Source organism: Convolutriloba macropyga, chromosome 3 (assembly GCF_964194025.1).
Source record: "Convolutriloba macropyga chromosome 3, txConMacr16.3, whole genome shotgun sequence".
NCBI lineage: Eukaryota > Metazoa > Xenacoelomorpha > Acoela > Convolutidae > Convolutriloba > Convolutriloba macropyga.
The window spans coordinates 45012726-45037769 of NC_134470.1; the positions used below are offsets into that span (position 1 = coordinate 45012726).

Genomic DNA, 25044 nt, shown 5'->3' on the forward strand with positions numbered 1-25044 from the left:
AACTTTATCAAGTCCATAAAGTCTGGTCGGTTGAGATCCAGTCTGGCCGGTTGAGATCCAGAACTAAGAAAGTTGATGAAATTTTCATCAATCGTTCAAGCCTGCTGTTGAATATACTCTCACAACATCTCAGAGCGAGGTAGCTTTTTATGTGCAAATTTCTATGTACTTAATTCTTTGTCAAACGTTCAACATAAAAGTCATGCACTTGACAAATTATCTGTTTTTGTGGTAGCTGCAACCCTCATCAAAGACTTTGAAACCAACTCGAAACAATAATGGGACGAAAAACGCCCTTGAGAGATTCCTAAATCCGAATCTACTATAAATACTAGACCGCAGGTGTGAACCCCTCCCCAAGTGCAATCATTGAAATTTAAATTGAATTAATTTGACCCGCCTGTCGTTCGAGAGCAATTTGTCTGACGTTAGTCAGTTTTATTTTCGTACATATTCTTAATAGTTTCTTATTCATCTGATCAAACCTCAAATCGAAGTAATGCCTTGTCTGTTGATTATTAACGATAGTTGAATTCATCTCGTTCTACTTCTTGAAACGACAGCATGAATTCAAGATTTTGTTTTAGATCCATGGTACTTTTGTGCACAAATGAAAATGCCCTTGACTCCAATTGAGAAAGTGCAGTTCAAGGGCATGAGGAGATTAAATTCAAACGAGGTTATCAATGCCGATGACCAGCAAGCGGAAACTAACCTGAATGGAGATGGAAATCCTCAAGATAATAACCATTTGGCTCCAAATGTACCCTACGCCCAGAATGTTTTCGTTGAAGATGATAATGAAGTGCAGCCTAAGAGACGGGGATCAAATATTTCAGACATAGGAAGCTATTCGTCCAGTGCGCACGACTATTCCAATCTTACAATTTATCAGGTACAAGATTTGGTTCTTTCCCATTATAGCCGCCCGCTTAGTAGTTATACAGGGTAAAGCCACCCTCGTTATCGTAAATATACCATAATGGTGGAGGGCTGTAATTTCGTTGGAAGGGCTATAATTTTTTGGGGTCGGGCCTATAATGGGAAAGACCCAAAGACTGTTGCTAGTTCTTATCAGTGCATCAGAGAATAAAAATTCTTCTAATTCTTAATGAGAAATGCCAGTGTTGATCTCTGAAATGGATTGATATATCTACTCACATAACCATCCCCACCCATTGGTTGAAAAGGCAGGCACGGACCAATACACTAATAGGCAGGCACGGACCAATACACTAACTTTAACCCTAATAGTGTGCAATCGTCTACAGATCAAAACGCCCATACCTCAAGACTACCAGTCCTCAAAATCTCGTCCTTAAACTGTAGATCCAAGTAGTTTGATTCGAGAGTTGATCACACCTGTGTCTTTATTTCAATCTGTTATAGCGTAGTATGTAGAATTGATTGATGTAATGGTAGCCATGAAGGATTTGTAATTGGCTTGAAAACAGAAATTAATGTTCACAGTGAAACAATCTGATCTAAATATCCTGTTGACTTTGCAACTTCGGCTCTCTTTTGCAATTTAGAGCAGGCAATAATTGTTATAAATGTTTACAATCCACCTCATGATTCTTCTATCGCTTAGAAGTGGAATTGTTTGATTCTTATTTACAGGATATTAGTTCGGCTCATGGAAAAGTTTTCAAAAACTATTTAGATCTCATCAATGTGCTCATGGTAGGTGATGTAAACCTTCCTAGAATTAATTGGCGTCTTCTGAGCCGTAATAATGCCCATGAAAAACGTTTTGCCAGGTTTTTCCAAAATACGGGTTTTGTTCTGTCATAGAGGACAAAATCATTAAAAATGATTGTTTTCTTGCAATTTTTCTTTTGCTCAGATCCACTCGACATTTTCCGGTCACCCACTGATTAGCGTTGATGTGAATTTTTCGAGCAGCCAGGTTGACCGATCAAAATCAATTTATTCTTTCAGAAAGAACGGATCTTCCCAAAATTGCTGAAAGATTCAGTTACTTTGATGCATCAGCTGGAGATATAAACCACATACTTCAAATTTTTTTGATGAAATCAACTTTTACTGTATGGCCTTTATTCCATGGAAACTTAGACGGCGAAGGGAAGCTCCTTGTTACTTTTTGTATCATTCTATTCACGCAGAGAATATTCTAAATACAGCTAAGTGACGTCAAAAAGTCAATAACATAATTGAAAGACTTGAAAAGAATTTAGCTGATTCACTCTAACTAGATAAAACAGTATATCTGATTTCCGGTGCAGATTTAACTTCGACAGAAATTTTTCAAAAGCTTAAGAGCTTTCATCGTATTCCTGATCTGTCCACTAAGATGAACTTTGGTGGAAACAGTATTTCTGGATCGTTGAAAATTGCCAAGGCATTCAATCAAGATTTGGCATATGTCTTCAAAGAAGACACGGACCCTCTTTAAGTGGCACTTGATTCAGCAGACCCCACAATTTGTCTAGCAGATTTGTCAATCACTAAAAGTGAAGTAAAGTCAATGATCCTAATTTGTTATTCGGGTTCTGAGTCATATGATAAATTGCGGCCAATTTTGAAAACTTTTTCGGCTGCCCTTGTCCCATTTGTTACTGAGATATATAGCAAAATTATAAATGAGCAAGGGTTGCCAAAACGCTGGAAGAAAGCAATAATTAAATTTCTGCATAAAAAGGAGTCGAGAAATGACATAAAAAATTACAGACCAGTGTCAATGTTGTGCGCGCTTTAATTAATTTTCAAGAAGGTATTGTATAAAAAATTTAGGGATCGTTTATTGAAAATTTTGGACAAACGCTAGCATGGTTTTAGGCCCAAGCATTCTTCAATCATGTTCTAATAGCAAATTATTAAGTAAATATGAAATTAACCATATTAAGACAATGATTATGTAGAGAAGTTGAAACGTTAAACATAGCAATCGTGATAATTGAAGGTTCATCAAAAACTAACATAAAACATTTCTGACACAACATTTGACATCTAAACAATCTTTAAAACAGGAAAACTTAGTGTATTATTCAAATATTAACTAAAGTGTGTTCATAACTGAAATGGAAAGTATGAATTCGCCCACATATCAAAAGCTGTCATAATTTTGGCATTGCTCGTGACATTTGGAAAGCGTATTGACACAACGCAACTAATTGATCATATAATTATATGGCAAAAACTAGATGGAATTTGAAAAAGGGAAAATCGGCCGTTCAGGGTAAAATTGCAAAGTCGATGAAAGAAATGAGCATCGAGACTAGCACTAATGGTTAGAGTATCAAGTGAAAAGTATGCCACACCCCCCTCTCAGGGTCCTAAATTCAAGTGCCTAGGAGCTAGAGCACTTCAAAAGTACAGCACTTTTTCAAGGTCACCCGACTATCGGAAACAAAAGTTGTGACCTTGAGATGAAAACTATTGAAAATGAAAGCACCGCATAAGGGAATGAGAGTTCATATGAGAAATATACACCAGTGACCTTGAAGGTCTTGCACCAAGGTTAAATATTATTTTTTCCAACATTTTAGTATGTTTTTACATTATTTCTAATATAAAATTCAACATTGATCGAACTTGACCCAATTCCGTCGCTTTAATAGATGAGAATTGCCGGTAGAGGGCAAAGCTATATACTCATCATAAAACGATCTAATAATTTGATATGAAAAATTTAAAATATTAGTTTTGACCGCAACATAGCTGGCCCCGTTTTTGGTCACAAATCCAAAAATAACATCACTTGCGGTCACTATTTACAGTGATCAACTTCACAATGGGTCTTTTGTAGCTACCCGTTGCAGTTTTTACTAGCGCTGATCTGACTTTTTGGTCGTCACTCTTATGAACTTCTTGAATTCTTCCTAACGGGAAGTTGAATGGATGCACATCCTTATCGACTATCCAAACCAGGTCACCAGTTTTTGGCTCGATAAGTTCTTCCTTGGCCGACTTCGTCCTCTGCTGTAGGCTTGGCAAATACTCAGACATACAACGGTTCCATACGGCAACTAGGATGCTATGTTGATCTCTGAACAGCTTTCTGTAACTCGCAGTAGTTCCAGAAAACAACGCATTTGACCAATTAATGCTAATTTGACCTATCAGAAAGTGGTTTGGTGTCAGTGGCTGTAAATCGGTGACATCTCCTAACATCCGTAAGTGGTCGGTTGTTCATTAACTGCTCAACTACACAGAGTACTGTGCGAAGTCTGTCTTCAGTTAAGCTCTGTTTGCCGAGAACATTGTACAAAGCTTTCTTGCAAGATTTCACAAGATGTTCCCATACACCTCCAAAGTGAGGAGCTGCAGGCGGGTTGAAGGTCCACTTGATGCTCTCCTCTGCCAGTCTACTTGCTATTTCGTCTTTCCTGAGCTCCTGGAAGGCTTCCTTGAACTCTCTAGCCGCGCCAACAAAATTTGTTCCATTGTCAGAGATTATTGACTGAGGTTGACCTCTTCTTGCAATGAACCTATGAACAGCACCAATGCAAGCTTCGTGTCCAAGCTGTCAACCAGTTCCAGATGAACAGCTCTAACACTCAAGCATGTAAAGAGAGACACCCTTTTCTTTATTGTACGTCTGAACATCTTTACTTCAAACGGTCCGAAGTAATCGACACCGGTATTTGTGAATGGTCGGACATTATTCGTCACTCGGTCTGTCGGTAAATCACTAATCTGTGGAGTTTTACCGCTAGTAAACAGTCGACATGTTACACAATTGTGTTTCACTGCTCTCAGCGCGCTTCTTAGTCCAAATATCCAAAATTTCTTCTGTACTTCGTTCCGAATACACTCCACCCCTTCCTGATGAAAAGTTTTGTGCTGATAGCTCAAACAATTCGACTGCTCTATGTTTGCTAGGCAAAATAACTGGGTGTTTTGTCTCGAATGGTAAATTAGTTCTCCTCAGTCGTCCTTTTGCTCTCAGGATACCGTTAGAATCAATGAATGGAGATATGGAAACAATTTTGCTGTTTGAAGAAACTGTTTTCTTGGATTTCAAGTCATCAATTTCTTCAGAATAGACTTCCAGCTGAACTAATTTCCAAATCAGTTGTGCAGCTTCTTCTAGTAGTGAATGCACTTCAGAGTTCTTTCTGGCAAGCGATAAAAATCCAAGCAATTGTTCGCCTCAGTCGGTTGTTGTCATGTATGAACTTCTTGATATACTTCATAAATGAAATATTATTACAAGCATATTTAGTTTATCTGCAATATTTATGTCTTGCCAATAAAAGCAGTTTTCTTTAAATCTCTTGACTTTCATAAATCGGATTGGCTACTAAATGTATTAAATTCATGTTTTGCTAATGAAGACAAATCTCTTTGTAAATCTGATTGGTTACTTGCAATGTTTAAAAACTTATTGAACTTACCAAAAATGAGTAGAGACGATTGTCGAATGTTAACTGATAGAAAGTAGATGCAAAGAAATAGAAAGTTGAATTGCAGAATTGTTTTGTAAGAGAAAAGGATAGACCACACAAAGAACTCTAAGCATTCGGAGACCTGAAACAGAGAAAAGACATTATTGAAATTACTAATTTTATTTTATCTGATTAAAATGTATATATTAGAGAAGTACAAAAGATGGTGACAGATAAACGTGGTCAATGACTCTTTAAAAAACGTCGTGCTTTTTCTTAAATAATATCCAATCAAAAATCTTTACATTCAAATAGATCTTATTCCAGCAAAAATTCTTTCTTATTCCATTGATACCGGAAATTCGAATATTTTGATACTCTATGAAACAATCAATTCAAATTTTTGTGGCCTCTTCATAATTGATAAATCAAATTTCTAATATAGTAAAGTTGCCGCTCTTTTAGATTCTGCAGACACAAAAATTTACCTGTTATCTGATAACACTTTATCTTGCTAAACAAACCAAAATGTTGCCTAGCATTGTTACTGCACTTATTGATTCTGTTCATACGGAAAATTCACTTGAAATCTCCTACTTATTAAATACAAAACTGAATTTTCAAGACCGTCCTTTAGAAGTCCTGTGTATCATTACAAATGAAGAAAAAGGAATCATATTTCTTGTTGTCACTGAAGATCATGAAGAAGAATTAATAATTCTCACACTCGACAAACACGCTTACTTGTATCTGAAAGAATATATTCTTATTTCAAAATTGATTGAACTTGATATAAAAAATGACAGATGTGGCAGCAGCAGCAAATGCAATTGCAACTGCTATTACAACAAGCATCGGTACTGCAACAGCATCTGCACAACCTGCTCCTACAGTACAGCTCACGCCTTTCTCAGGCGGTCCAACAGAAGACTTCCGCGTATTTAAAGAACAAATTCAAAGCTCAGTTACACTATCACAAGTTCCTAACGCCGGAAAAGTTGACTATCTCAAACTACATTTAAGCGGAGGAGCACTTAGTTATTTCTTAGAACTACCCGCAGCAAGCAAAGCTGACATTACAACCGCTCTTACATCACTTGGGACTCGATATGCTAGTCAAAATCAGCTTGAACTCTATAACCTAAAGTTTCAAGAACGCGAATTCAATTCGACGAAGGAAACACCGGAAGATTATTTGACTGACTTTATGAAACTAGCAAACATAGCGTTTCCTAGCACAACGGGAGCTGGCGCAGTCGGCAGAAGTGGAGAAAGAACCAGAAGAGTTAGAGATGCATTAATCGCTGGAATGCCAACGCAAATCAGGCTCAAACTTGTTGCGCCCAGACACAGACACAGTCGACGATTGTGCTCGCAAGTATCCAAACGACTAGTGCTTAAAAGTATTCTGCCAGACGACGAAATTAATGCTACAGCATTTAATGCCGTCACACAACCAGAAACTTCATCATCACTATTTACAGCAATCAATTCAGTAATTGAAACACAAAAAGATCTTGTGAAAAACCAAAAAGAAATGGGAAAACAAATGACAAAATTGGACAACAACATCAGATATAACCGAGGAAACTACTCTCGTGGATATACTCAAAACAGAGGTAATCATCACAGCAGACCACCGCGCTGGAATGGTCGATTTCAACAATATTGGGCTCCAAGAAACCAAGGTCAAAATCGCCGAGGATACGGATACAACAATAACAACAACAATTTTAATCGAGGACAACAAGGATAAAGATCAAGATTTAATCCGATCATCTGTAGAAACTGTGGACAGCCGGGTCACATTGTTCGTGACTGCTTCTACAGAAAGCCACCGGAAAGAGGCGGACATCTGCCGTATGACTTTTATACGGGACCAACAAAAAACTAAGTAAGCCACAGCCTGAAATTTTTCTATCTACACTAGCTCACTCAACTAACAGAACGTTTATACACACGCATGGTGAAAAACTTTTCTACGTATACTTAGATTTCGAGAGCTTTTACCTTGAAGCTTTGCTTGATACATGCGCATTCTCTAGTGCAATGTCTCTAATAAATTTTGAAAAAATCAAATCACAATGTCCTCACTTGGTGAAATCACAACATCAAAGTATTTTAAAAACAGTAAAGATGGCAGATGGGACTTCAGTTTCTATAGCTCTCAGATGTTCTCTCATAATATCAATCGGTGGACAAACGTTTCAAGAAAATTTTCTAGTTCTGCCACAATTAAACTCGACACTACTTGGAATGCCTTTTGTCAAGAACCACGAAATTGTATTTCATCCAAGTAAAGGAGTTCTTTACCTGTCTGACTATACTTTTACAATACCTCAGAAAAACACGAAGACGACAAAAAAATATATCGTAGAGAATGTTTCACGAATGTCTATTGCAGCAAATCAACAGGAAATCTTAGAGTGCAAATTACACAATGAAAACGCTATAGGACATCTGGGAAATGCAATAGGAATAATTGAACCTTCAACAAAAATTGAGCAAAAAACAGGACTCTGCCTTATGTCATCAATTAGTAAAGTCGATAGTAACCTAAAAACAAAGGTGGGAGTTATTAATCTTCTTGCCCACAGTGTAACTATATCTCCAAACAAGAGAATAGCAAAATTCACAATTCTCACACCAAAACAAGCATCATTCATAGTGCCTATTCACCCGTCTCTCCTAAACACATCAGACTCCATGCATTCAATAATAGAAAATAAAACCACGAACAACAATTCAAACTATTGCCCTTACTATAATGATGGATTTTGGTTCGCCACACCAGAAAACTGCCCAAATGCTACAATGCTTTCTGGCGTACAGAGGAAAATATATGACACTATAGTTAATTTCAAAAAATTAGAATTACTTGATCCAACAAAGGACGCAAAAAACAGAAATGAATTTCTTAACAAATTCAATTGGAAAAACTCTGAGTTCATGAAAATCGAACGCAAAAAACTGGAAAACCTTTTAATTAAACATCACAAAATATTTGCAGGACATCGACTAGACTTGGGAAAAAACACAGATTGCCTAATTAAACTCACACCAGAGCATGAAAAACCAATTTATACTCCGAATCCAACAACAGCTATTCACTTAAGCGACGAACTTCTTATCGATTTAGCCCTCATGCAATATTATGACATTATAACAACACTGCCTTTCTCTAAATATTCTTCACCAATTTTTGCTCAAAGAAAATCATCAGGCAAACTTCGAATCCTAATTGACCTGCGAAGAATAAATCATTTGCTCAGACATGATTACAAAAATATTAACTTTCCCATCCCTACATTGGCAGATGCAACTGCTCATTTAGCAGGCAAGAAAATTTTTGCAAAAATGAATTGCAGTCAAGCATATTTTTCCATGCAAATGGCTGACGAGCTGAGCATACAACTACTTGCATTCCATTTTGGTGGCCGAACATTCGCATTTAAACGACTTGCACAAGGACTTTGCAGATCACCAGCTGCATTCAGCTCATGTGTAAGCAAGCATTTACAATCAGGTGTTGCCAATGATCAATGCTTCGTTTACTTTGATGATCTAGGCAATGGTGATATTAATTGAGATTCCTTAATACAAAACTTATAACACATTTTCGGTTGCATTGAAAAACTGGGATTTAAACTTTCAATGGATAAGTGTGAATTTGGTATTCGAAAAATTCATTTCCTGGGACATACAATAACTGAACATGGGATCGCTCCAAACAAAGAAAAAATTGAACAATTTTTGAAAACAGTCCGAATGCTTAAAACATTAAAACAAGTGCGCAGACTAATTGGATTTATGCAATATTTTGCCAAATTTATTCCCAACTTATCTGTGAAACTCCAACCATTTTTGAAACTGTTGAGAAAAGAAAATGACTTAATAACAACTCAAGAACACCAAACCAGCCTTGAAATTTTGAAGAATAGCCTGAAGGATCCATGTAATTTATCTTTAAAAATGGCCAAACCAGGATGCCAATTCATTATAGTCAGTGATGCAAGTTATTATGCAGCAGGCTATATTTTGCTCATTGAAGACTATCACGACCACTCTCTGAATCCAAACGAAAAAACATATGCACCAGTGGCATTCGGATCACATTTATTCTCGCCGGCTCATCTAGAGCATTCGATTTTTGTGAAGGAATTTTTAAGCGTTTATTTTGCATTCGAAGCTTTCGAATACTATATTTGGGGAGTCACCTCAAACCCAATAATTGTTTTAACAGACAATAAGAGTGTCAGCCGATTCTTCCAAGCAAAAAGACTGCCAACTAATATCTGGAATGCAGTTGACTATGTACTTTCTTTTCGCTTTTTGTTAGGACACATACCAGGGAAAGCTAATGCTGCAGCCGATTATTTATCTAGAATTCATGTCAATCCTGCAACAAAATTTAAATTGAAAATTGACAACAAAGTACCTATCAAAAACATTGATATACAAATCTTGTCAAATACACCAGACAATAGTCTAAATTCCATACAAAACAATTTTTACACAAATGAAACGATTCAAAATATTCCAACAATACACGTTCAAGATGACGAAAAAATATTTGACGTTGAATTAACAGCTTTACTCGACGTTCAAAATAGCACAATTAATGCAATGTCCGAAGGAAATCCTCTAGATAAATTAGATCTGAACGAATATACAAGCGCTTTAAACATTGCTTTTGAACAAAGAAATGATCCAGATATAAAGGAAGTCATAAACTGGTTTAGAGCGATGGAAAAACCAGACACAACTTACAACTCATATGATCAGCAAAAATATTCCAAACAGTTTGGAAGACTAGTTTTAGAAAATCAGACATTGTATCGAAAGTATTATGATCATACAGGAAAAATTTTTACCAAACAACTCGTAGTCCCGAAACACCTTAGAAAAGAACTTTATTTCGAATTCACAACTCAAAAGTGAAAGGACACCTAGGCATCAGAAAAACAATCAAGGAATTCCGACGAAAGTATTATTTCCCAGAATTTACTGAATTTCTGATAACATATATAAATAATTGTCTATCATGCTTGCAAAGTAAATCGGTAAATCAAGAAACAGTAACCCCGCCATTAAATCTAGTTAGTTCAAACACTAGCTTCCCAGCAGACTTACTAGAAGTTGATAACGTGGGCCAACTACCAAAATCAGGAAGTTACTCTTATATAGTTACGGCAATGGATGTATTTTCAAAATATTTGTTTGCACAAGCAGTAACGTCCCCATCAGCAGAGGTAGTAGCAAGAACCTTAATGCAATGGTTCATGAGACACTCTTACATACCACTGGGAATTCTCACAGACAAACGCTCTGCATTTACATCCTCTCTCATTCAAGAGTTAGCATAGATGCTCGAAATTAAATTAAATCATGCTACTGTAAAACATGCACAAACTATTGGATTATTGGAACGATCACATGGACCGTTAAAAAGGTATCTCAAAATTTACGAAAATCAAATGAAACACGATTGGCACAAGTATGTTGACTTAGCAGTATTTCAACATAACACAAGCTATCATACTTTTTTGGGATGTCCACCCTCATTGATATTTCATGGTAGAATTCCGTTTAACCCAATCGACTTAAGGTTTAATAACAAAACACTACCAAGATTTGAAAGCAGATTCGACTACATTAGTGACCTTCAAACCAAGATGTCAACACTATTCGGTGAAACGAAAGAATCATTAGTTTTATCATTTAATCAATACCGAGATTATTATGACAAAAAAGCAAAAGCTTTCCCACTGAAAGTTCACGAGTATTGCATGCTTTTGAATCCACAAAGTTCTAACCAGCATGAAAAAATAGGAAAATTGGAATGTAAATGGAGGAGAATTTATCGAATTGAAAAAGTCTTAACACGCAGTAATTACTTAATTCGAAGAGTCAACACGAACTTTACACAAATAGTTCATAGAGTCCGCTTTAAAGCCTTTTAAACCGCAGTATAAAGTTGAAGATATAGAAGTGATAGACGACAAAAAATTTTGTGAAGATCCGCTTACTCCAGACATTTTAAAAGAACCTCAACTATTTGATTCTCAAATAGAACAGATAGTATACAGACCTATTGACAACCGAAGTCCTTCAGTCAGAACGGCAAAAAAACGCAACTCTCAAAAACGTCTGAAATTTCTCTTCAACAAAGGCCAAAAGCACCTACAAATACTTCAGAGAATATATTACAAATAACCCCCCAGAGTCAACGCAGTCACACAGCCCATCACCGACGTTCAAAATTCCACCTGACGATTTGCCGGTTAGGCCTGACATTCAAAGTAGCCCGACAAGACTAAATTTTAATGAGCCGGGACCCAGCAGCACTCCCACTTCAAACTTAGCAAAAATCTTAGCGCGAAAAAAACAGAAGAGAGCTCAACAGCAAGAGGCATCAGGCTCAACTCAAATACCCTTAATACCATCATCACAAAATCAAGTTGAAATCCAAGCGAAATCTAGTCAAATACCAAAACCCAAAGCCGTAGTAAATTAACAATCGGGGCCACAAGTAGCCAATACAACTTCAAAATACGGACGGCAGCGCAAAGAAACTCAATTTTTTGGCACTAACAAATAGCATGTTCCCAAATAAATAAATTTCTGCAAATAATTACCAACTTATTTCAAATAACAAAATTTTATGCTGACACCCTACTGAGAAGTTCATCTTACTAAATATGCTTAAAAACGCAACGTACCTTAGTATCAATCAGCTTTTAGTTCAGATACATAAATTTCTCGATAAATTTGTAACTTAGTGAATGCAAGTCTGCAAATTGTAAATAAATAAAAATGATATGAGTAGTTTTGAGTGATTCATAATACCAAATGAAGACACATACATAACTAACTCGAGACAGCATGGTTTAAGCTTATCTAATAAGAAACCATTCCAAAAGAGCCTCAGGGTGTTTTGGAATGGTATGGAATGCATACCCATGAACTATTAACTATTACTAGACATGCAAAACATATATTATTACCTATCTTAATACATTGAAAAATACAAAAAAAAATCAAAATTATTCACAAATGATGATGAAAATAAAAAAAGTAAGCACACTAGTTTGAAGCGCTATATTATACCTATCAACTACTGAAATATCATTTTGATCCAACTGCATGTGTCCACAGGGGGCTCACTTAAGTTCAGATAAGTAATTACTACTTACAGTTCAAATTGATCACATTTTGAACGCCACACACTGTTGCCATTTTGAAATTGCAACTTCCGAGCATGCCGAATTCACCAGTCCACTTGTTCCTTCAGTACAACACGCTCTTACCAAATCCAGTAAACCCAAGGTCGACACAGGTTCTCATTCTCTCCAACTAAATTTCTTCACATGCTTTAGCCATGTATCTAAATATACGCACGTTAAATATGATATAAGTTGCATTCTACAAATAGTAACATTAACCTTGCTCTCTGGATTTCCTTGCTAGATATAGCTCCTTTCTACCGGGTAACCTGAAACTACGTTTCATTCTTTTACTGGCAGTGCGCAAGGGCGAATTATTCCCACGTTTACTACTATCAAGTGTATGTTTAACTCCACTCCGATTAAAGGCATACAAATGCTCTGATAACCCGCTAACTTCAACTTCGTGGCTCTTATCAAGCTCTTTGCTAGTTTGCAAAGCGCCCTCCATGCCCGCATAACCAAGCAAAGCTTTGAAACCTTCATGTCTAATTCCGGATCCATAATCCCTCAAAACACGCTCAACCCTATTTGAATCTTTCATATTACACGCCTCCCAGCCCCACACAAATGACACTCCTGCAGTAGACGTTAATACAGCATGAGAAGCTAAACTTGGTTGGCATAAAATATATCCTGGCTGTGGAATGTAACATTTAACATTTTCTTTCGTGAAAGAATTAACGGGAGCTTTCATTACGAAATTCATAAAATCGTCAGAATTACGAATAATTTTCTCAAAATTAATGGAATGCTTCCCTGGTGTACAAATAAAATAAAGTTTTTCTCCTAATAACGTAATAGGCACTGAATCGTCACCACCTGTTTCGATGTGGCCATCAGTAAACCACGAATTGAACTGTACAATCGCATCTAATTTCGTTAATTTCAAGCACGTGGGAATATTTGTCGAAACTATGTTCTTTAATGACATGCTGTAACACCAAGAATGTTGATTAAGTTCAACGTCAGGACACGCAAGCTTGGAATAAATCCGAGATTCACGTCCCAGATTGTTTACAGTTGATGGCAAATTGAAGTAACAATCAACATCTGACAAAAACTGTTGTTCATTCGAAATACCATTTAAAAAATTTAAGAAGTTTTGATCAAATTGAAACAAATTATGGTTGGTGATTGAAATTGGCTTCTGTACCCAGTCATTGGATATGTAATTCGCATAGCCAGCTGTTATTATTTTACTTGTTGCTTCCAGCCAAGTAGATGATTGTTCAACATCAATAATAGGTACAACATTCCAACCGAGACTTTTCAATTTATCGAAATTTCTATATGTGCTGTTGAAATCAACTATTCGTTCATGTAGCGACTTCAAATTATTTTTGAAGCGAGTGAGAGGCATTACATCTGGAATAATTTTACGCCATTTAAAAAATTGCCCCCTTAATTATAAAAAGGCCACCCAAAATACCTATATTGCAAACCAAAAGGCAGAGAAAGCAACTCAAGTTATTTGCAATACATTACCAGAAAGGCAACGCCACAAGGCCAGCAGCAAACACAGCAAACTACAGTTAATAGAAAAATTATAACATATTGAAGATGCGTTGTGTTTTCCATTTGCAGCTGAACTTGGCAGGGATAATCCACACTTGTAGAATAATGAACAATTTTACTGTCCTCTACAAACGCCATATAGTTGTTGCAGCATAGAATTTAGGACCTTTCGTCCAACTCAACATGTTCACAACAGGAAGATGAAGAGAACAGAAAGAACAGAAACAGAAGAGCAAACATTACCAAAACTCGAAAATTTACCTTACCTGTTAGTGGTTCAATATTCATTTTATACATTACGCTGTTTGAAGAACTGAAATTACAACAGAAGTTACTTTTGAACTAATTTTAAAATATGATCCTTGCGCCCCTTAAACTCTTTGCACTTGGCTGTGACATCTTATTTTTACGTCAGCAAATTTACCCTTGGGTTTCCTAGACAAAAATAAATAAGCAAATTTTACAACTCAATTAAAAATGTAATCAGCCGCTATAAACCTCCTTTGGCACATTTTTATTTCTTCCCGAGTTCCAAGGAACTCCCTAATTATGCCTAAGAGGAAGCCACCCACAAATGGGATGAACTGACAAGCTTTGTTTTCTTTTTCTGACTGCTATATTAAAGTTATTTTTCTGCGGGTAATGTCTATGTTACTGTCTGGCCAACTGTAGCGTGCAATTAAATCACGCCTTTAAATGTTCAATCTTCTCAATCTGCTCCTCAAATGATAGCAGAAAACATGTTATCACAGATGAACTTAATAAGTTACAGCGCTTTGATATTTGTATTATACAGTAGAAGTGATGAAAATCAAATCACAAACAGCGGAATCGAATTTGTTTACCAGCAGAAACTGTTATTGGCCGAAAAATTTTCTAACGTAGAATTTCTGCTTCCTTTTCCCAGATTGCCATCTGGACTGCATATAACTCTTAAGAACATCTCGGACCAACTAGAAAAATCGTTGTTCTCTTACAAATTTGGTTGCAATCTCACGTATATGAACACAAGCGAATCGACTCTTAACTATGACTACTTCGCTGAATATGTTCAAAATCAATTACAAGCAGCTGACGTTGACATCAGAAACTTGAAGGACGAAATTTCTCAAACCCTTACCGCTAATAAATTCAATAATAGGGAGAAAAGAGGAGCACCTTTAGTGGCATTTGGAGCGTTAACTGCTTTGACAGCGGGCGCTGGTATAGCATGCGCAGTCGGAAGTATTTTCTGTAGTTGCGGAGGAGCAAGTCGAAATCGTGAAGACATCGACTTTGCTTTGGAAAAATTACAAAACAATGACCAGATTTGGACAGAAGTCAAAGATAATCTGGAAGAGAAATTTTTTGTCGTAGCTTCGCAATTAAAAGATATACGATTGAATGAGAAACAAATAGTTGCAACGCAGGAAAACCATGCCCGAATTCTCAACAACGCAATCTCAGTTATCGAGTCGAACTCTAGCAGCTTGATGGCATTTTCTCAGTATTTCTATACTCGAGATCAAAAACTTAAACTCCAAATTAACTTAGCAAGTTCGTTACTGGCTCTGAATAATGAAATTAAAAGCTATCGAATTGCAACCTACGCTTATCGACTAACAATTTTAAATTCTGTAATGACGATGGTCGAAAAATTAATCCCAATGACATTGTTACCCAAAAACGTCTTAGAGAAAATACTTGACAAAATTGCTAGCCAACAAGTTAAATCAAATGATATACTTACTCTTGCAATCCCGCCAGCTCAAATTCTAACATACTATGAAACTAAGTCGTGAAGGAGAAAGCAGAAAACTTAGGGAATGGAAAGTGGCTTTTCATATCTGCAACTGAGCATTTTGATATGTATTTGAGTGAGATGAGAGATACCAATCCTCTCAATAGAAAGAGACTTGATGGTTGTAAGGCTTGCGTCATTGAATTAGAATGTGGAACAAAAGTCGAAACTAGATTTATAGAAATTCGTGCAGATATGGTGTCTTGTAGGAACGACTCGGTAATGCGAGTAGATGTAAACTTAACAGAACCCCTTCGTTATCTATTTTCAAAAATCCCATCTCTTAATGAGATGCCTCATATAGCAACGGAGTCACAAGCCAGGCAGCAGATTATTGAAAAATTTCAACTGAAAATGACAACGAACTCGTACTACTATCGCAAATCATTCGACCGACTGAATGAATTGACAACACCAATAGTGGAAGATTTGAAAATTATTCGTCCAAGTTTGAGTTGCAGGTTTACGGAGAGTTCAACATGGAAAATGACTATTTTCTTTGGTCTGATATCATTCGTGACATCCTCAATTCTTCAAATTTTATTTGGCTACTTCTGCAGCAAATACAGAAATCGCTACAACTGGACAGACATGCTAATTGGACATCAGCAGATCAAAGTGAGACCGCTTGCGGTTGTGAACGATGCTGAATACAGTTTTCTTCAAACAAAACCACATGCAGAAGTCATGAGGAAGTATTTCATTTTGAAAGAAAGTGACATACGAGAGAGAGTAATGCCAGTAGTGCCCAGTTATTCAACGAGTTCACCAATGAACGAACTTTGTGAACAAATTGCAATGCGAATTCAAAAATCATAAATAACTTCCTTACACAAGGCTGTGGTCATTATTGCTTCATCAATTGCTTTCAGTGCTTTGAAAATGTTCTCATTAACAATCTCAAAATTTAATTAAAGGGGCGCAGTGTCATGTGTGAACTCCTTGATATACTTCATACATGAAATATTATTACAAGCATAGTTAGTTTATCTGCAATATTTATGTCTTGCCAATAAAAGCAGTTTTCTTTAAATCTCTTGACTTTCATAAATCGGATTGGCTACTAAATGTATTAAATTCATGTTTTGCTAATGAAGACAAATCTCTTTGTAAATCTGATTGGTTACTTGCAATGTTTAAAAACTTATTGAACTTACCAAAAAATGAGTAGAGACGATTGTCGAATGTTAATTGATAGAAAGTAGATGCAAAGAAATAGAAAGTTGAATTGCAGAATTGTTTTGTAAGAGAAAAGGATAGACCACACAAAGAACTCTAAGCATTCGGAGACCTGAAACAGAGAAAAGACATTATTGAAATTACTAATTTTGTTTTATCTGATTAAAATGTATATATTAGAGAAGTACAAAAGATGGTGACAGATAAACGTGGTCAATGACTCTTTAAAAAATGTCGTGCTTTTTCTTAAATAATATCCAATCAAAAAATCTTTACTTTCAAATAGATCTTATTCCAGCAAAAATTCTTTCTTATTCCATTGATACCGAAAATTCGAAAATTTTTATACTCTATGAAACAATCAATTCAAATTTTTGTGGCCTCTTCATAATTGATAAATCAAATTTCCAATATAGTAAAGTTGCCGCTCTTTTAGATTCTGCACACAAAAATTTACCTGTTATCTGATAACACTTTATCTTGCTTAACAAACCAAAATGTTGCCTAGCATTGTTACTGCACTTATTGATTCTGCTCATACGGAAAATTCACTTGAAATCTCCTACTTATTAAATACAAAACTGAATTTTCAAGACCTTCCTTTAGAAGTCCTGTGTATCATTGCAAATGAAGAAAAAGGAATCATATTTCTTGTTGTCACTGAAGATCATGAAGAAGAATTAATTATTCTCACACTCGACAAACACGCTTACTTGTATCTGAAAGAATATATTCTTATTTCAAATTTGATTGAACTTGATATTTTCGAATTTGAACTTCTTCACTTATTTTAAAAAATGACAGATGTGGCAGCAGCAACAAATGCAATTGCAACTGCTATTACAACAAGCATCGGTACTGCAACAGCATCTGCACAAACTGCTCCTACAGTACAGCTCACGCCTTTCTCAGGCGGTCCAACAGAAGACTTCCGCGTATTTAAAGAACAAATTCAAAGCTCAGTTACACTATCACAAGTTCCTAACGCCGGAAAAGTTGACTATCTCAAACTACATTTAAGCGGAAAGAATTGATCACTGAGGTTCTCGTCGATAAATGAGTCCCATTGTTGTCCTCTTGTCTGCCATATGCCTTTCAGGAATATTCTTCCACGGATAACAAATGGAGCTAGAAATCCCAAAGGATCAAAAATGCTAGAGACAATTGATAGAACTTTTCGCTGGGTACAATAGTTTTCAGGCTTAAACTGTAAGCCTCTGCATACTTTCAACGTGTCGGTTTTGTTGTTCCATTCTAATCCAAGAATCGTCAGGGCCTTGTCATGTACTTCATCTTCATCAAAATTAGTAGCCCACTTAGTTAGTTTAAAACCACCTTTTGCTAAAAGAGCTATTAATTCTGCTTTGACGTCTGCAGCTTCTTCCCGACTCTGCAGCGAGACAAGTAGATCATCCATGTAGAAGTTATGGCATGCTATGTAACTAGCTCGATCTGAATTTTCAGCATTGTCCGTTGCACATCTTTGTAGCGCAAAGTTTGCACAAGTTGGAGACGATTTAGCGCCAAATGTATGTCTATTGTACTGATACGTTACTAATTGGTCATTTTCATCTGACCATAGAAACCGTAGAAACTTTCGATCTTCCGGTCTGACTTCAACTTGAAGGAACATTTCTTCAATGTCGGCACTCAAAGCATATCGGTTCTCTCGGAATCGTGCCAAGATTCCCATCAGACTGGCTAGCAAATCCGGACCTGCTAAAAGCATGTCGTTGAGACTTGTCCCGCGAAATTTGCTGGCTGCGTTACATACTCTTCTCACTTTGTCGGGTTTGTGAGGATTCAGAACTGGGTGATGTGGTACATACCAGACTTGTTGATTGGTTGTTGCTGCCAAGTCGTTGCTAGAAAGAATTGAGATATATCCTTTACTAAGATCTGAGTTAATTGTTTCTGTATATTTCACTTTAAGTAATTCGTCTGTCTGTAATCGACGCTGCAACCCTCGAAGTTGTCCCAATGCTGATGAAAAGTTGTTGGATAAAGCTGCTTGTTCACCGTTCCATAATAAACCAACTTCATATCGTTCGCCGTTGAATTTGATCGCTGAATTTAGAATCTCGGTGGCTAGTTTGTCTTCTTTTGTCGGTAACTTTAAGTGTTCCGTAGGACTCCATATCCCACCACTTCTTGACAACTTCAGCGAGTTTCATGTCATCGTTGGCAACTTGACACGCTGCGCTGAGTTTTAGCTGATTAATTGGAACTGGACCACTGACTGTCCATCCAAGTGGTAACTTAATAGCCCACGGTTTGTTATCACCGCCATTTTTGTATTCGACGGGTCGAATCAGTTCATAAGCATTCTGGCCTAGAATGATCGCAACTTTCTTCAAATGGATCTGCTTGAAACCCACACACTTCAAGTAGGGATACTTTTCTTTCATCTCCTGGACATTGTAAACGCTTGTTCCAATTTCCAAGTTCTATTGACTGTGAATTGAGAGTATCTTGCCTTTGTCCTGCATACAGTTAGCCGGCCCAATTGTAGTCTGAACCGCTCTGCATGTTGTAATTTGTGCCGTGAATTCCAGTTACATTTAACGACACTGGTTCTCCACGTAATTCAAGCTTTTCTAACAAGTCTTTATCCACCCACGTCTGAGTGGACCCCGTGTCACAAACAGCAAGAGTATCTTCGAATTATCCTTCATCTCCGAAGATTCTGACTCGTGCTATTTGCATTAAACCTCTTATTGACCCCACATTGCTGGTCAAATTAGTCACTTCTGTCTTGTTAATGGGTTTCAAGTTTTCCGACCTTTTCTTGTAGTGAAGCAACTTGTTGTGAGTTTTCTCACAGCCATCAACGCCACAATTTATTTTCCTTGGACAGTCTTTTGCTGCATGGTTATCAGCAAGACATTAAAAACATAGCTTCTTTTCTTTAACGACATTGTATCGTTCATCTATTTTCATGTTCTCCAACTTATCGCAGTTCCAGACCCTATGATTGGAACCCAAAAGGACATTTGCTTTCGGTCCGAGTTTTGTCGTCATTTGAACTGAAGGTTGACTCGCTGGGCTTTGGACTTTTCTTGAAATCAGGTTTTTTACCGAACTTTGCCGTTTGTGTTTCGAATTTTGACGATGTAGGCGCACAATGAACTAATCGCTCATGTACTTGCGCTTCTTCTTGCAACCAATTATTAAACTCGGCCAGGTTTGGTATTCGTCTTGCTTTGGTTGGGGCCTCTATAAAGGCAAACCATCGACGCTTTGTATCTAACGGCAACTTACTGACCGCAATATCAAGGTTAATAGAAGAAAAGAGTAGGTCGTTCGAGAACTAGGTCGTTCGAGTACCCAGATTGCTGTAGAATGTTCACAAACGTTGATACTGTATCAGCAAACTCTATCAAGGATGATAAGTCGCTAAATCTAACCTGTGGGAAGTTCTGAATTTTGGCAAGTTGTGAAGAGACAATGTGATGAGGCTGGCCAAACTTTCTTTGCAGTGTGTTCCAAGCCTGATCGTGCATTGTTCCAGAGTAGCCCATTCCATTGACAGCTCGTTTTGATTTTCCAACAAGCAGTGTCTTCAAATGGCTCATTTTCTTGTCTCGACTAATACTGCTGCTGTGTATTGTAGACAGAAACATTCCACTCCATTTAGGCCAATCCAATGGATTACCATCAAATTCGCGCAGTTTTAATTTTGGCAAACTTCTGTTACTATTGTTAGTTGGTGTTGAAAAGATATCATTATCGTTGTCCCTTGGAGACAAGAATGAATTTGAATAGGCGTATCTATCAGGTGAAAATCGTCTATCTCTGCTTCCCAGAGGTGTACTTTGAATTCTTGTTTGCTGCTCAAATGGATTTTCGATATCTTCTCCTGAACTGTACTGCTGTCGATACTTTGTTAAACGACTCGAATAACTATCTGTCTTTAAAAAAGAACTTGACGGACGCTCCACTTCTGGCGGTTGAACTCTGAGGTTTTCTGCGTACTCATCGTATTCCGCGTGAAGTTCTTTCGGGGAAAATTTGTCATCAGACTCTGTTTCACTTGATTGTTTAGATTTGCCAGAAGTCTCTCCAGAAGAACTTTCTAATTCTGCTTCCATCAAGCGAAGTTGAAGTTTTTCCTCAACTTGTCTCATCTGTTCTTCGTGCTCTCTTTGCTTTCTTTCAAACTCCATTTGTAGCTTTTTGGACTCGATGTTGGCCTTCTTTTTGGCCTTCTCCTGTCTTTCTTTAACTTTTTGGAGCTTTAGCAATCTCTTCTCCTCCCCCCTTGCAAGCTTGTTCTCCAATGAGTATTTACCAGATTTACCCACTTGACTTGTGTTTTGAGTCGCACTGTCGCTTTTCTCTTTCTGTGAGCCACTGATCACAAGGTTTACGCCATTGTCCTGAGGAGTACTGTCCGTTAGAACTGCTGCATTTGGAGCATCTTCTGCCAATGTGGTGAATGTGGAGACTGAAACTTCTCCAAACGAAACCATTCTGTTTTCTGATGCTGCTGCTTTTAGATCGAAAAGATTCAAAATGTAGCATTTGTGATCCGTTAGACGACTTCTGTAGTCAATACATTTCTCTGTTACCTCAGAGCAACCAGTCCCACTGTGTTTGACCTCTACTTTACTCAGCTGATTGAGTAACTTGTCTTCTTCTTCGAAGTATGCGTCAACTTCAGATCTAACTCGAGCAAGACGATAGTTTCCTTTCAACAATCGTATCAATTCTTCTCTTTTTCTTCTGAGTTGTTCATACTTCTGATTCAATTTAACCAAGTCCAAAGAGTGCTCTTGACGGCCACGTCTGAATGGAACGATGATTTTTTGTTCGGAAAATGCTTGTTGTTCTGATGAAGAAGGCATCGACTTCTTGGCAACCTTCTGAGATTTTGTCGACTTCTTGAACATTTTGATAATAAATAACAACAAATATTATCTTTTTAAATGTCCGGGGAGAATACGGACCATTAATGTTACGGCTGATATTAGTAGTGAAAAACTAAAAATATCTTCGTTTAAAGCACGTTCTGGTTCGTTTAAAGCTTTAGAAACTTTTCTTGACTGTAATTTCCTTAGGATTTTCTGCAAAACTTTAAAATAACTTGAATTTTAACTTGAATAACTCAAAAGTCATACAACTTGACTCCAATTACACTAATGCTCGCTCTGTTAGTAATATGTTCACCAGATGACATTTACGAGTGGCAATTAAACATTACATAACTGACATTTACAGTTAAAGGGAGTGTTATGTTCAGGAATTTAATCTGTTTACATAGCAAGTTATTAAGTAAATATGAAATTAACCATATTAAGACAATGATTATGTAGAGAAGTTGTAACGTTAAACATAGCAATATGGCGTGATAATTGAAGGTTCATCAAAAACTAACATAAAACATTTCTGACACAACATTTGACATCTAAACAATCTTTAAAACAGGAAAACTTAGTGTATTATTCAAATATTAACTAAAGTTTGTTCATAACTGAAATGGAAAGTATGAATTCGCCCACATATCAAAAGCTGTCATAATTTTGGCATTGCTCGTGACATTTGGAAAGCGTATTGACACAACGCAACTAATTGATCATATAATTATATGGCAAAAACTAGATGGAATTTGAAAAAGGGAAAATCGGCCGTTCAGGGTAAAGTTGCAAAGTCGATGAACGAAATGAGCATCGAGACTAGCACTAATGGTTAGAGTATCAAGTGAAAAGTATGCCCAACCCCCCTTTCAGGGTCCTAATTTCAAGTGCCTAGGAGCTAGAGCACTTCAAAAGTACAGCACTTTTTCAAGGTCATCCGACTATCGGAAACAAAAGTTGTGACCTTGAGATGAAAACTATTGAAAATGAAAGCACCGCATAAGGGAATGAGAGTACATATGAGAAATATACACCAGTGACCTTGAAGGTCTTGCACCAAGGTTAAATATTATTTTTTCTAACATTTTAGTATGTTTTTACATTATTTCTAATATAAAATTCAACATTGATCGAACTTGACCCAATTCCGTCGCTCTAATAGATAAGAATTGCCGGTAGAGGGCATAGCTATATACTCATCATAAAACGATCTAATAATTTGATATGAAAAATTTAAAATATTAGTTTTGACCGCAACACAATGTGTGCATAATTACCTTGGAAGTGTGGTACGCGACTTGTGAGAAAAATATCGCTCTGCGCAGTATTGCAGTAGTTTGCCATTCGTGACAATAAAAGCTCAATTAATTGATCCCCTGAGTTTTTTAATAACCAGTTAGAAAATACCTCTATACTTCCTTATTGAAAAAGACCGATGCTAGTCTCGCGAAAAATAAAAATTAGTTGAGAGCTCAATCGAGCGACGAAAAGCAACTTTCCCTATGAGTGGAACCAATAGTTCATAAATTGCAGCTGACTCAGTTCACACTGGTGATTAACTTCATGACTGCCTCCCTCTGAAAGTATCTTTAATTCTCGCAATAACAGTTTTGATTGGAGACTAGATTAATTGGAACCAAGAGATGAACGAAGTCGATAGCAAGCTCTCGATAATCGCTAAGTTCGAATCACTAAGTTCGACACTTAACGAATCACTTCATGAAGACACAATAAGCTTTGATTGGCATCACAACTTTAGACATTATTTTTCAGAAAGAAATACGAAAAATTCTGAGTGATTACCAGAAATGTCTTCAAACTTTTATTGCAGTAAATTGTCATCCAAAATAATGATTACATAGACCTCTGCCATATTCAGAATTTTGGTTCGTTACCTCGGACCACATGCATTACATTTGATTTACAAACTATATATCTTGCGCGAACGTATATTTGTAACAACAAATAATACCTGAAGAGTAAGATATGTTAATGAGTAACGATTCAGTAATATTGAGGACAAATTAGAACATAGTATAATTTCTGACGTTAATGAGTTTGCGGGTGTAATGTAATATGGAATTGAACTGAACTCCTGACCATTAAGTTTCTCATCAGTTTAAACAGGGTTGACTTTTTCGACTAACTTTGCAATGCGGTGTCAACTGCCATCTGTTAAAGGAAGATAGTTTTGAAAAGTTGAATTTATCTTCACGGCGCTACGCTGCCAAGTACAAGCACTACCAATGTCTGAACTTGTCGGAAATTCATCTTTTCAAACCATCTTTCGTTAACAAATGGGCGTTGACACTGCATTAAAGTCAATCCTGCTGGATGAGATTGTTACTGGTAAGTAAAACCACGAGAGTTTAGTCGAATTCCATATTAAATTACATCCGCAAACTCATGAACGTTAGATTACGCTATCTAGAGAAGATATAACATGTTCGAATCAAATTAAGAAATGAAACAATCGCCCAAAAATTTTTGCAAGGGAGGTTAAAAGTCATATTGAGAAAAGGATCTGACAATGCAAGAGGTGAAAATATATTGAGAAAATTATAGAATGCAAATTGATGATCAGTTTTTTCCACAGCTTATAAGTTTGTTCCTTTTATAAAAAGCTGTGAGCGACCTGTTCTGGGAGTACTTCACAAACAACTATCGACGGCTAAGCTATCAACTACGCCGAACCTCTGATCTAATAGCGTTAGATTCGTTCTTGGTGCTTTAGTAGTTAGTGGAAGCTTTTAACTGGTTATTAATTGTTACTGTTAACTTGAATTGAAACGAAAATTATTATTAGGCCGCACTGGCGTCGACTAGGGCAGCGTTCGAGTTAGGGTTATCTGGAACTCGGTGAATAGGTTTTAATAAGTGTACAAGTTCGGTTAACTGAAATACGAGATATTGTTCGGAATTGTTGATTTATGTGACAGGTGTGCAGAACAGGAGATGTGAATGCTTTGCAAGCACTTCTGAAGAGGAAGCCAATCTTGAAGAGCATCAATGTGCTGGACAACTACGATCTATCTGCACTGCACTATGCTGCCAAGTACAACCACTACCAATGTGCACGACTCCTTATTGCACGTGGAGCTAGTTAGTAACAGCCACCCTAATCTACACTTCTC

General features: G+C 36.9%; 1 protein-coding gene across 3 annotated transcripts in view; it reads left to right on the forward strand.

The window, feature by feature from the left end:
- Positions 1-558: 558 nt before the first annotated feature.
- The window catches only part of LOC142336229 (transient receptor potential cation channel subfamily A member 1 homolog), a 150618-nt gene continuing 126132 nt past the window's right edge, over positions 559-25044 (forward strand). For all 3 annotated transcript variants that reach the window (XM_075384906.1, XM_075384907.1, XM_075384908.1), the window contains exons 1-2: positions 559-895; positions 24850-25012. In XM_075384906.1, coding sequence (XP_075241021.1) covers positions 611-895; positions 24850-25012 — 448 coding nt within the window. In that variant the 5' untranslated portion in view covers positions 559-610. The remainder of the gene's footprint in view (positions 896-24849; positions 25013-25044) is intronic.